The following is a 13,324-nucleotide window of genomic DNA, read 5'->3' as shown; positions in this document are numbered from 1 at the left end:
TATTAAAAGCAAGACACATACAATTTTTCACTCATCAGTGAACAAAATGAAGTGCTTCTAAATTTTTGTGTGATCAGATGAGATGTATCAAAGGAAATTTGGATCCAAATCACACATTTATGAAAGAAATTTGTGTGATCAGATGAGATGAATCAATGGTTTTTTGTTACATTTAAAAACCATAAAATATCGTTCCTCCATAAAGAATGCCCATCTAATGCATTCTACCAAAGGTCAAAATGATGTGTGTAATCCCTCATGATATTGTTCTGAAAATTATTGTGCCAAGAAAAAGAGAAGGAAAAATAAGAACAATTTCTCATTTCACAAAGGATCATCTCGCATAAAGTGAGCCAAGCACATTATACAAAGGTATTGAAAATTATAAATAAAATGTCACCAATGTAAACAATATTGCATCACCTCCAATTTATTATCATTTATCATAATTATATTTGATATGACACCATTCACTGTCGGCATTATGACAAACCAAACCCTATGGTTCTCAATTGTCATTAGAATATTTAAGCTGATAATATGCATTTCAAATGAAGAGAAATCAGTTAACTACTTATAAAAAAAGAAGAAAAAGAAGAAGCAACTTACTTCAGGAAACACACCAGGGCGACCTACAACATGCCGAGCAAGATTAAGAGCAGCTGGTGTAGTGGGGGACTCTCCAACCGTTATGTGCTTGAAATAATAAGTAGCCAAATTATCAACTGCAGATGCACACTGACATAACAAATTCAAAGGATTATTTAACGGAAAAACATCTCAAGTGAGCTGCAGTACTCTTGTATCATACCATTACAAGAATGATTCTGTATGTTAAGAAAATTAAGAATGAAGTGCCTAAGTAAACACTCTCATAACACAATGGAAGGGTAAAAGCAATGTGAGAAGGGTTTCTAGGACCTAGAGAGAAGGAAAAATATATATATATATATATATATATAATATTTTAGTTTCGTCCAGCACGAAAAAAAAAAATGAGAACAAAATGTCAAGAGAGATAACAAACAAACCTGTGATATCATATTTGCATCCAGTACTCTTGGAAAAATCTGAGTTTTTGATAGTGAAAATCCAAAACAGTAAGTACAGTACTATCACACACACAAAAAAAAAAAGCTTGCGCATCTGTTCTCCTAATTGAGGTGCATATTACATATATATATTGAATTAACACAAAAATACAAAAGAGGTAGAAAAGATACATATACATGTGGAACACATTGATATAGCAGAATCACGTGGTCCTGCAAATTAAACTCACTTAGTCTTGCAATCAGCAAGTTCAGATCATGATGAATAGACAAGCCAACAGAACAACCAATAGGTTCATGATATGGCAAGCTAGCTAACCTCAGAAAATACAGAAAAAAGTTTACCAATAAATTGTTAAACCCTTTTCACCCTAATGTTGAATCATTTGTGAAACTCTCTACAATATTACAATTTTGGGATAACTAGGAATCTGAATCTGAATCTGAATCAATAAATACAGCAACTTGTGCAACAGATGCATAGATTCAAAAATTAAGATCAATTACAGAATCTGATTCAATTCAGAACAGATCACTAGACCATGATCAATTCCAAATAGTTGGGATAACTAGGAATCATGAACATGAATATTCCACACAGTAATCACAAAACGTGCTTTGAAGATTCAGATAAATAAATAAATAACAATATTGAATCTTGCAAGACTAGCAACAACCCAAATCGCTATTCTACCTAACATGATCTGAAAGAAGACAAATAGGAAAAGTGAAGTGAAAAGTGAAAAGAAGAACAAAAAAAAAAGTCATCAAAAAAGAAAGAAGATAGATGCAAAGATAGAACCGAATCGAATGGATGATGATACTCACAGCCCACAAAGGCAAAGCAGGAGCTCGGCCAGTGATGATCAGCCAAACCCAACCATACCCAACAAAGTAACAGTCAAAACCCACATAGATAGAAATTAGAATCGCACAAAAAAACAAAAACCGAAAAATCAAAACCATTTTTTAACAAAGAAAAACAGAGATTGAGCTGATTGGAACCTCGTTGAATGATGAAATCGTTGGTGAAGTAACAGAGGACAACCCAGACACCAACGCTGCACATTTTCTGGTCCCAGCAATTGGTGAAGAAGCTTTGAAGAAGCAGCTTCGGAGCTCATAACTCGAACCAAAATTCGCCGCTCGTCGCTCGCCTCCGTGAGAGAGAGAGAGAGAGAGAGAGAGAGAGAGAGAGAGAGACGTGTTGTTTCGAAATAGGGGCTCTGCAAACCTGAAAGGAAATGAAAAAAGGGGGGGAAAGACGGTAAAAAGGAGGGAAATTAGTTTAGGCAGGCGGGTCAGTGAAAAAAAGGGGGAAATTTTTTTTCATTTTTTTTAATGAATTTTTTTTTATTTGGTAGAAGTTGGGGTAATATTTCAATAAAAATTATTTTTTGTTAAAATAAAATTATTTTTTATGGTCAATTAAAAATATTTTTTTGTGGCCGATTTTTTTTTTTATACTAAAAATCAAAAACTAATTTTTTGTGGTAGATGAGAGAAAGCGACAGTAGTGGTGAAGGTGGTGGATATGAGGTGCTGGTGGTGGTGATGGCGACGGAGATTAGTGGTAAAGTTGTGGTAGTGGTAAAGGAGATAGAGTGGCGGTGGTAGATGAGAGGTAATAGTAGTAGTAGAGAGTGAGAGAGAGATAGAGAGACAAAGAGAGAAAGAGATAGAGAGTGAGAGACAGAAAAAGAGACAAAGAGAGAGGAGAGATGAATGAGAGAGACAGAGAGAGAGATCGAGAGAAGAGAGATGAGCGAGAGAGAGATGAGAGATGAACGAGAGAGACAGATAGAGAGATAGAGAGAAGAGAGATGAACGAGAGAGACATAGAAAGAAGAGAGATGAACGAGAGAGACAGTGAGAGAGAGATAGAGAGAAGTGAGATGAGCGAGAGAGATAGAGAGAGAAAGAGAGATAAGAGAGAGCGAGAGGAGAGAGATGAACAAGAGAGATAAAGAGAAGAGAGATGAACAAAACAGACAGAGAGAGAAAATATATGAGAAAAGACATAGATAAGTGAGAGACACAGGGAGAGAGAGACAGACAGACAGACAGAGAAGAGTGATGAGTAAGAGAGAGAAATAGAAGAGAGAGAGGAAGATGACAAAATGGGTGAAAAGAAAGAGAGAGTGATGGAATGAGAGAGACAGAGGCGTGAGAGAATCGATGGCAGAGAGAGAGACGTGTTTAAGCCCTAACTCATTTTAGTGTGTTTGAAATCCCTCTAGAGTTCCTCGCCAAATTAATTTAAAAATCCCTCCAAAATGATAATAAATAAAAAGCAAAATTATAATAATAAATAATAGAGAGAGAAAGAGAGAGAGAAGAGTGATGAGTGAGAGAGAGAAAGAGAGACATGGAAAGAAAGAGATAGAGACAGAGACAGAGAGAAACAAAAGATGAGTAACAAATAGACAAAGAAAGAAAGAGAAAGAGAGCGAAAAGAGATGATCGAGAGAAAAACATAGAAAAAGAGAGAGATAGAGAGAGAAGAAAGATGAGTGAGAGAGACAGAGAGAGAGATAAAGAGAAGGGAGATGAGTGAGAGAGATAAAGAAAGAAAAAAGATGAGAGAGATAGAGAGAAGAGAGATGAGCGAGAGACAAAGAGAAAAAGAGACAAAGACAGATAGATAGAGAAGAGTGATGAGTGAGAGAGAGAAAAAGAAAAGAGACAAAGAGAGAAAGGGATAGAGAGTGAGAGTCATAAAAAGAGACAGAGAGAGAGGAGAGATGAACGAGATAGACAGAGAGAGAGATAGAGATAAGAGAGATGAGTGAGAGAGACATAGAGAGAAGAGAGATGAACGAGAGAGAGATAGAAATAAGAGAGAGATGAGCAATAGAGACAGAGAGAAAAGAGAGATGAGAGAGAGCGAGAGAAGAGAGAAGAACAAGAGAGATAGAGACAAGAGAGATGAACGAAAGAGACAGAGAGAGATACAGAAAGGAGAGAAGAGATAGATGAGTGAGAGACACAGAAAGAGAGAGACAGACAGATAGACAAACAGACAGAGAGAGAAGAGTGATGAGTAAGAGAGAGAAAGAGAATAGAGAGAGGAAGATGAAAAAATGGGTGAAAAGAGACAGACAAAGAGAGAGAGAGAAAAAAAAGTGAAAAAGATAAACGAGAGAGATACAGGGAGAGATGAGCGAGAGAGATAAAGAGAAGAGAGACAGAGAGAGACGAGAGATGAGAGAGATAGAGAAAAGAGAGATGAGCGAGAGACACAGAGGGAGAGACATAGAAGAGTGATGAATGAGAGAGAGACAGAGACAAAAATAGAGACACAGAGAGAGACAGACAGACCGAGAAAAGTGATGAGTGAAAGAGAGAGAAAGAGAAGAGAGACAGAGATAGAGACACAGAGAGAAAAAGAGAGACAGATAGATAGAAAGAGAGAGAAAGAGTGATGAGTGAAAGTAAATTTTTATTTTTCTTTCAGCGAAGAAAATATTTTTTATGTCAAAACTATATATACCGCGACCAAAATAATTTTTAGTCGCTGAAATTAAGGTTTTGCCGACCAAACTTTTGGTCGCGAAAGATAAAAAATAATTTTTTATATTTCTTTCAGCGACGAAAATATTTTAGTTGCCAAAACTATATATATCGCGACCAAAATAATTTTTAGTCGCTGAAATTAAGGTTTTGCCGATCAAACTTTTGGTTGCGAAAGATAAAAAATAATTTTTTATATTTCTTTCAGCGACTAAAATATTTTAGTTGTCAAAACTATATATACCGCGACCAAAATAATTTTTAGTCGCTAAAGTTAAAGTTTTGCCGACAAAACTTTTGGTCGCGAAAGATAAAAAATAGTTTTTTATTTTTCTTTCAGCGACTAAAATATTTTAGTTGCCAAAACTATATATACCGCGACCAAAATAATTTTTAGTCGCTGAAATTAAGGTTTTGCCGACCAAACTTTCGGTCGCGAAAGATAAAAAATAGTTTTTTATTTTTCTTTCAGCGACTAAAATATTTTAGTTGCCAAAACTATATATACCGCGACCAAAATAATTTTTAGTCGCTGAAATTAAGGTTTTGCCGACCAAACTTTTGGTCGCGAAAGATAAAAAATAGTTTTTTATTTTTCTTTCAGCGACTAAAATATTTTAGTTGCAAAAACTATATATACCGCGACCAAAATAATTTTTAGTCGCTGAAATTAAAGTTTTGCCGACAAAACTTTTGGTCGCGAAAGATAAAAAATAATTCTTTATTTTTCTTTCTGCGACAAAAATATTTTAGTTGCCAAAACTATATATACCGCGACCAAAATAATTTTTAGTCGCTGAAATTAAAGTTTTGCCGACCAAACTTTTGGTCGCGAAAGATAAAAAATAGTTTTTTATTTTTCTTTCAGCGACTAAAATATTTTAGTTGCCAAAACTATATATACCGCGACCAAAATAATTTTTAGTCGCTGAAATTAAAGTTTTGCCGACCAAACTTTTGGTCGCGAAAGATAAAAAATAATTTTTTATTTTTCTTTCAGCGACTAAAATATTTTAGTTGCCAAAACTATATATACCGTGACCAAAATATTTTTTTAGTCGCCAATTGTGAGATTTTTAGCAACTAATTTTTTTTTTAGTCGCCAAAAATTAATATACCCCGACTAAAAAAATTTAGTAGCTAAATATTGTACTTTTACCGACTAACATAATTTTTGGTCACCAATTCCACTACTTTTGGCAACCAAAATATTTTTGGTCGGCAAAAGTGGTCGCCAATTGTGTATTTTCTTGTAGTGAATTAAAAAATTAAAAAAAATAATAGTATACGTTATTTATTAAATAAGGATAATTACATTTTACCCCCTGTGGTTTAACCCTTTTTCACGTTACCCCCTGACATCTATAAATATACTCATAAATACCATGTGGTTTTGACTAAAGTGTAAAAGTGACGAGAGCCGGTAGAGTTAACAGCACGTGTGGAACATGCGCTAGAGAAGCGTGTCTTCGCTGGTTTTAAGTGTTTTGGTGCCAAAATAGAAGTGTGAAATGACCAATTTGCCCCAAATTTGGTCAACCACTTGCCTATATAAATATGAAGCAACCAAATAGATTTTTCCAACCAAAAAAAATTCCAAACCCACTTTTTCCAACCAAAAAATTTCTAGGACCACTTCCATTATTAAAGATGTCATCCTCTCAAAGTTCCCACTATCGTGGACAAAGTTTAGCTCGTACATGCTACTGTGGCCGAAGATCTCCGGTTAGAACAGCTTGGACAAATGCAAATATGGGAAGAAGATTTATAGGATGTGCAAATTATGGGGTAATCACTTTTAATATTTAATAATTTATTTATTTATTTGTTATGTTATATAATATTGAAAAAAAATCTGAACTTATTTATTAAAAATTTCAGATTCATGCCACTTGTGAATATTTTGAGTGGATTGACCCACCATTGTGTCGCCGCTCACGTGATCTACTACCAAGACTCGTGCAACAAATAAATCATGTGGAGTTAGAAGTGGAAAAGGCTCAAAAAAAAGAAAAGTTGTATTGAAGAATGTTACTAGGAAGCTGGATAATATTTTTATGCTATATTGCAAGTACTCTCAAGTGAAAGCAAAAAAAAAGAAAGAAAAAAAAAAAAGTGTTATGCAACCTGATATGAGGAAGGAAGATATGTAATATTGAAGACTATTTTTGCTATAAATGAAATATATTTTTGAAGCATTATGGTGTTTGATTGTCTAAGACCAACAGTTCAACAATTCAATTACAAAACCTGTATAACATTCCAACATGTGAAGCATGTTCATTAAGCATCAATATATCAACATATGTTTACAAAACCTACTCCCTAAGACCAACATGTCAACAATTGAATTACAAAACCTGTTTTAATGTCAACAACATTCCAACATATCAATTACAAAAACTTGTGCATTCCAACATAAGATAACAATCTAAACCCTAAACAAAAAGAACAGGTGCTGTGAGTACAATTCAATAACATTCCAACATGTCAACAACATTTCAATTACAAAAAACTTCTTCTATTTCAATTCATTCCAATTGCTGTAAATCCATTTCCATTTGCACTTGCACTTGCTCCACAAGGCATTGTTGGTTGTGATTGAGTAGTGACAGCTGGTTGGGATGAAGATGGATGAGTATTAGCTGCTTGTTGGGATAAAACAAGATGAATGGCAGATGGTTGGGATGAATATGTGTGTCTTGCCGCTTGTTGAGATGAAGCATTTACGAACTGCAATAACAATTTAATTCAAATTGAAATGCATCAAATGAAATTACTGAAATTGAAATGAATTTACCTTGCTAAGTTGACTTGCAGATTTTCTGGAACTGGTGGTTGGTCCACCACTTCTCTTGAACATTGTGGATTTCTTGTGTACTGGACCTTTGCATGATCTTCTGTTGTGTCCAAAACCTATACACTTTGCACATTGCACTGTTTTGTACTTTCTTGACACCCTTTGTACATTCTTGGCCTCATCAGCAACTTTTTTCCTCTCTTTTCTAGGCCTCCCTACTGGTTTTCTATAGTAAGGAGGGGCTATGGCATCATATTCAGTCTCAATCCGGTCATGTTCCCCTGGCACATGATTTATCATGAAAGAATATGTCCTCAAGTATGTCTCCTTACTAAAGTAATTATGCACATAAGCTTCAGGTTTCTCCCTAGTAAGGTATATACAACTTATGACATGTTTACAAGGTATACCTGTTAGATCACAATCCCTACACCCACATGTTCTTGCCCTCAAGTCCACTACATGAGTTGTATCATAACAATCCATCTCAAACTTTAACTCACTTGCAAAGCTAGCAAAGCAATTCCTAGCATCCTCTTTGTTTGACTCTAATTTCTGTTGTACAGTTGGACAAATAGAGCCACTATGTTTTTCCATTCCATTTTTCTTCACTTGTATTTTGTTCATCAGTTTCCTCCTAATCCACTCCAACATTGAGATGATTGGTTTATCCCTTGCTGGCAAAATGCACTTGTTGAAAGGCCCACTCAAATTATTCACTTGAATATCACACTTGAATCTTGTGCTGAAGTAAGACCTGGTCCATGTTTCAGGATTCTCTTGCATCAACAGCTTATTTGGCTTGTTTTCTTTGTCCAATTCCCTCAACTTCTTCATGTGATAATCAAACTCCCTTCTTGTCCCAGCCTGTGCAGCTTTCCACATCAATTCCTTAAACTCTTTTCCCCTGAACTTCTGTTTGAAGTTGGTGTAGAAGTGCCTCAAGCAATACCTATGCTTAATATTAGGAAAAATCTGTGTAAAGGTGTGCACCAATCCTTTTTGTCTGTCTGAAATGAATGTCCACCCAATGTCACTACCAGTTCCTATGTCCTCTACTACTTGGGTCAAAAACCATTCCCATGAATCCTCATTCAGCCTCCACTACAACAATGGCAATGAGAAACATGTTGTCATTCCCATCAACACTAATGGCTGCTAAAAGTTGGCCCCCATATATGCCCTTAAAAAAATAACCATCTATCCCAACAACAGACCTGCAACCTTGTACAAAACCTTGCTTCTGTGCATCTAGTCTGATATACAACCTTTTAAAAACAGATGTAAGTTGTCTGTTAGGCCTTTCTACTTCATCATCGTCTTCATCAACTATAGGCTTGTCCAATTTAATCACTAAACAACTGTTTGGATTGTGCTGTTTGACTGTCTCACAGTAATCCCATAGTCTACCATACTGCTTCCTCAAATCCCCTTCAATTTTTTCCTTTGCTTTTCTTTTTGCTCTATACACTTGACTCTTACTTGTATCAACCATTAGTTCTATATGAATGTCCTTTTGCATGGCTGGGATCTCTATATTAGGAGAATTCCTTAATCTTTCGAGGTATTTTTGTGATAAATACCTTGAAGTAACTAGATGGTTGTCATAAGTCCTACCACATGAATGAAGTGGTTTTAAGCTTTTGATCTGAAATGTGTTTTCATTTTGCATTGGAGATGCATGAATTCTAAACCCACACTCTTGTTTACACACTACAGTAATTCTCTTATTTTCATTTCTAACCCACTTCAAATCATATCCCCGTTGCACTTGCCATTCCTTCAATGCATTCCTAAAAACTTGTGCATTCTTAAATCTCATCCCCACTTTGAGTTCAAGTTTCATGATATCCACATCCTCATTAAATTCTGCAAACCTATCATCCATTTCCACCTCATCTGATGATCCATACAAAGTATTCATCTCAAAATCTTGATATGAATACCATTCATTAGAACCTGAAGCATTTGTGTCACGACCCAAACCTGCCCCTAAAAGTTTTGGACATGACCGGCTTGTACTTAGGCCTCAAAAAAATTTTCCTAAATAATAATTTATTCACTAACAAGGCCCAAAACGGAAGTAATTAAATCGTAAAATGTCCATTGAGTAGTGCAGATATGCCAGGATCATTACATAACTAAGTGTAGACAGAGAAGTCTACATACACAGTTCAAATAAATGCAAAACCAAAGCATGTGCACATACAAAGAGTAATAACCCAAAGAGTTATATGACCAACAAAACCACTAAAAACATTACAAAAATGTGGCACTGAACTCTATAAGAAACAAAAAAACTCCACTTGGATTTAACCAAAAATTTCCACAAAATGACGCCTAAAACTGATCTAGGGCTGACCTCCAAGCTGACCACCTGCAAAACATACATGAATACGAAATAAGCCAAGCTCAGTGAATAATAATAATGTATTAAAGCATATAAACAAGCGTGTGTCCTGCAAAGTGTAAAGCGTGTACGTAACTCATGTATGTCCTTTTTATCAATACATTTCAAAACGGCCTCGGGCCTAATGATAACAGAACAGCCTCGGGCCCAATAATAATAGAACGGCCTCGGGCCCAATGATAACAGAATGGTCTCGGGCCCAATAATAACAGAACGTAAATAATTCACATCTCATGCCCACATTCCATATTCCAACTCTTGGAGTTCATTCATTCGAAATCACACATTAACATATCAAAATAAATACAAGTGAACATACATTTACAATACTATTACTCACAGTAATCCGGTCGTGTAGTAGTCCCTTCCGGCGAATGACCTACACATCCCACACATAAATTGATAAGTAATGCATTCCTTTCTTAGCTTCTTGCCTTTTATCTTTCTTTCATTTCGCTCACTTTTTATTCATTTTTACATATTTTGGGAGGCATAAAATATACAGATTAACAGGTTCATAATGTCGAAAGGGGTGTCAGAAAGCAACACAATTTTTCCTATCTTCTCGCACGTGTGGAGGTCTTTCACCACACGTGCGGAGAGGTGTGCTGCACATGCCTTTATTTCAGAAGCCAACATTTGCCTCCCATGTTTTCCGCACGTGTGACTGTGAGCCCCGCACATGCGGTTAGGCATCCCGCAGGTGCGGTCCTAGGCTCTGTTGTGCAGTCCGAAAATGTAACAAAAAAAAGCTTACTAAGGGCATTTCTAAGGCACAAATCAAGTAACACCACTTCAAAATCATGGTATATGAGCATGATAAACATTAAATCCAAACTCAAGTAGATCAAAACTTCCTTCAAATTCCAATTAGAGGCCCTAACTTCCATAATTCTTCATTTTTTCATATCTATATATATAAATATATATGAGTCCAAAGCATGCAAGAAATAGGATAAGATAGTAATTTCTTAGAATCTAACTCAAATCAACTCAAAATGAAAGAACCAACTCACAATCAAATAAAATGTAAAGATTACATGTTCACTTCCATGAGATTTGTTCAATCAAATTCCTAACTCATAAACCCTAATCTCCATAAGTGTCAAAGCTTCATTTTTAGACTTTCTTTTACTCAATTGAAGGAAGATTGAGAGGTGTTTAGGTGATTTCCACTTACCTTGAGCTAATTCTTTGATTCTTCTTTTAATTTCTTCAATCTCCCAACTTCTATGTTGAACCCCTCTTTTTTCTCTCTTTGTTCTCTTATTTCTTCTCTATTATTTGGTACTTTGGCTAAGTCTCCTATGCCTCTTGTAGATATATCTATCTCTTTTAAGCTTTGAGTCCAAATGGGACTAAATTAGGAAATTAGTCAAATGAAGTCAATTAAAGCATTACGAATCAATTTTTTACAAAACTTCGAATTATGTTCTAAAAATCATGCTAATCATAACTGTAAAGTCAATTTCGATTTATCGCGCTTCTAAGGTTTTCAATTTACAGTCTAAAGGTCGTAATTTCAATAGATTTTCTCACAACCGATAGATATACTTTCATAATCATATAATTCACACATTAAAACATGCAATTTCATGTCAAACATATAAACACACATATAATCATATCTCTAATGAGAGATTTAAGCATATGAGAGGGTCGGGTTATTACAATTTGGTTCATTTCCTACATTTGTCTCAACACCCACATTTGATTCTACCCTCACATCTTTATCAACATAAGCAAATATATCTTCATTTTCACTACCCTCTAACCCATCATTCATCCACTCTGGATCTGTGCTATCACCACCATCACAATCATTCATTTCCTTATCACCCTCTATTCTTCTTCAATTTCAGTCATATTTTCCCATTCATCTTCTTCCATTTCTGGCCCATTTATCTCTTCTTCATCCAATTCTATTTGTGCTTCTATTTGTGGAATTTGTGGCCCTTTTATGACTTCTCCATTTGGACCTAAGACCTGAAGTGCCGCATGACCTTTCTCCACATACAAGGCATCTACATTCAGATCCATCTAATGGACTAACATATCAATTACATCCCTATTTGAATTCATCTCCCTAAGACCAATGTCCAGTATTTCTCCAGGAAATCTATAATACAGTTGGCTAGTAGAAGGATAACCTAGGCTCGAGTACAACTTCTGAAAATCAAAAAACCCAACCCTATCTAGATCAAGGTACTGAAAGTAATTAACTTTCCCTCCCCAATACACTCTATTTGGAGGCTTAGTAAAATAACCTCCAAAATAACCTCCATGATGTAACTTGACACTAAATTATGTTGCCATTACCTCACCCTAATTAATCATCCAGGACATAAAAGACAAAAATAATACATAAACAAATCAATGCCTCGACATTACAACACGCAAAAGAAAAAAATGAAAAAAAAAAAAACTAACACTAAACAAACATATTGTCCCCCAATACACAAAAAACAGTTAGGGGACCACAAAAATCATAGTCATGCTTATCAACAAAACCCCAAATCTGTGGCCATTGTAGCATCAAAAATAAAATTTTAAAAAAACCCAATTTATTATTCCAGATATACACAACAAACAGTTAGGGAACCACTATCAACCCTACCTCCATGCACAAATATCATAGTCATGCATCAAAATACAAACTCTACCAAAAAACCCAACAATCATACAATAACTGTAACAGAAAGGTAACGACAAGCCAACAAATATACATCGTAAAGCAAAAACCCTACCAATAAAGCCCTTTTTAAAAAATTTCAAAAACCTCAACCATCAAACAAGTCATTTTCCAAACATATTATACAATAAATTTACAAAATCACAATCAAACCAGCAAATAGTCACACAAAACAGATTTTTTGTAAGGTTTGTTAATTGTTTCCTGGAGTAAAATTTCGAAAGATGATTCTTTGTAAATCCTTTGAAACCCTAACGCAGATTTTTTGTAAATCCTTTGAAATCCTTCAATTGTTACTAATTCGATTTGCAAATCCTTTGAAACCTTAACCCATGTGTATCTCTCTCTCTCTCTCTATCTCTGAAAATCGTAGTTAAACAACTGAAGGGACTGTAGCATGTAAGCAATATAAATATCTAGGGGTATTCTAGTCTTTTCCATCATTTCGTCACGCCCCGTCACTTTCGCACTTTAGTCAAAACCACAGGGTGTTTATAAGTATATTTATAAACATCAAGGAGGTAATGTGAAAAAGCGTTAAACCACATAGAGGTAAAATGTAATTATCCCTATTAAATACGAAATTACATCAATACATTCATTACCTTATTAAATTATATCGGTGTGCTATTTACTTATTTCTTTACTTTTAATCTTGCTCTCTTGCTAAAAGTGCATATGTATATTAAAAAAATTAATTAAAGAAAACAAGAGAGAATTAAATTTATTATTTGAATTAGAGAGAGATTTGAAAAAAAAATTAAGTTATATTATTTTTATTTATATTTTCCTCACATTTTTTCTTTTTTCTACTCAAGTTTATATTCTAATAGTATAATACAAACTTTTCAAATAGG

The 13,324-nt window shown here is 34.9% G+C and overlaps 2 protein-coding genes across 2 annotated transcripts; both read right to left on the bottom strand.

Moving 5' to 3' along the window:
- Nucleotides 1-7,091: 7,091 nt before the first annotated feature.
- LOC145802855 (uncharacterized) lies at nt 7,092-8,449 on the bottom strand. The gene is made up of 3 exons (XM_082895646.1): nt 8,406-8,449; nt 7,366-8,317; nt 7,092-7,298 (listed from the first exon to the last, which is right to left on the bottom strand). The coding sequence occupies exons 1-3, from the start codon at nt 8,447-8,449 to the stop codon at nt 7,092-7,094; spliced, it is 1,203 nt and encodes a 400-aa protein (XP_082751772.1).
- Nucleotides 8,450-8,455: 6 nt separating this feature from the next.
- LOC145802854 (uncharacterized) lies at nt 8,456-11,603 on the bottom strand. The gene is made up of 3 exons (XM_082895645.1): nt 11,447-11,603; nt 9,728-9,742; nt 8,456-9,297 (listed from the first exon to the last, which is right to left on the bottom strand). The coding sequence occupies exons 1-3, from the start codon at nt 11,601-11,603 to the stop codon at nt 8,456-8,458; spliced, it is 1,014 nt and encodes a 337-aa protein (XP_082751771.1).
- Nucleotides 11,604-13,324: the final 1,721 nt, after the last annotated feature.

The sequence above is a fragment of the Camellia sinensis genome, chromosome 11 (genome assembly GCF_055761805.1).
Source record: "Camellia sinensis isolate YWXY chromosome 11, ASM5576180v1, whole genome shotgun sequence".
NCBI lineage: Eukaryota > Viridiplantae > Streptophyta > Magnoliopsida > Ericales > Theaceae > Camellia > Camellia sinensis.
Note: the sequence above shows the minus strand (reverse complement) of the source record. Positions and strands in the feature narration are given on the sequence as shown.

Coding starts and splice junctions, on each gene's coding strand:
- LOC145802854 (XM_082895645.1), bottom strand. CDS start 11,603: ATGAATGATTGTGATGGTGGTGATAGCACAGATCCAGAGTGGATGAAT.
- LOC145802855 (XM_082895646.1), bottom strand. CDS start 8,449: ATGGGAATGGTTTTTGACCCAAGTAGTAGAGGACATAGGAACTG. Junction 8,318..8,405: donor AGTAGAGGACATAGGAACTG/GTAGTGACATTG, acceptor TATTAAGCATAG/GTATTGCTTGAGGCACTTCT. Junction 7,299..7,365: donor CTGCAAGTCAACTTAGCAAG/GTAAATTCATTT, acceptor TTGTTATTGCAG/TTCGTAAATGCTTCATCTCA.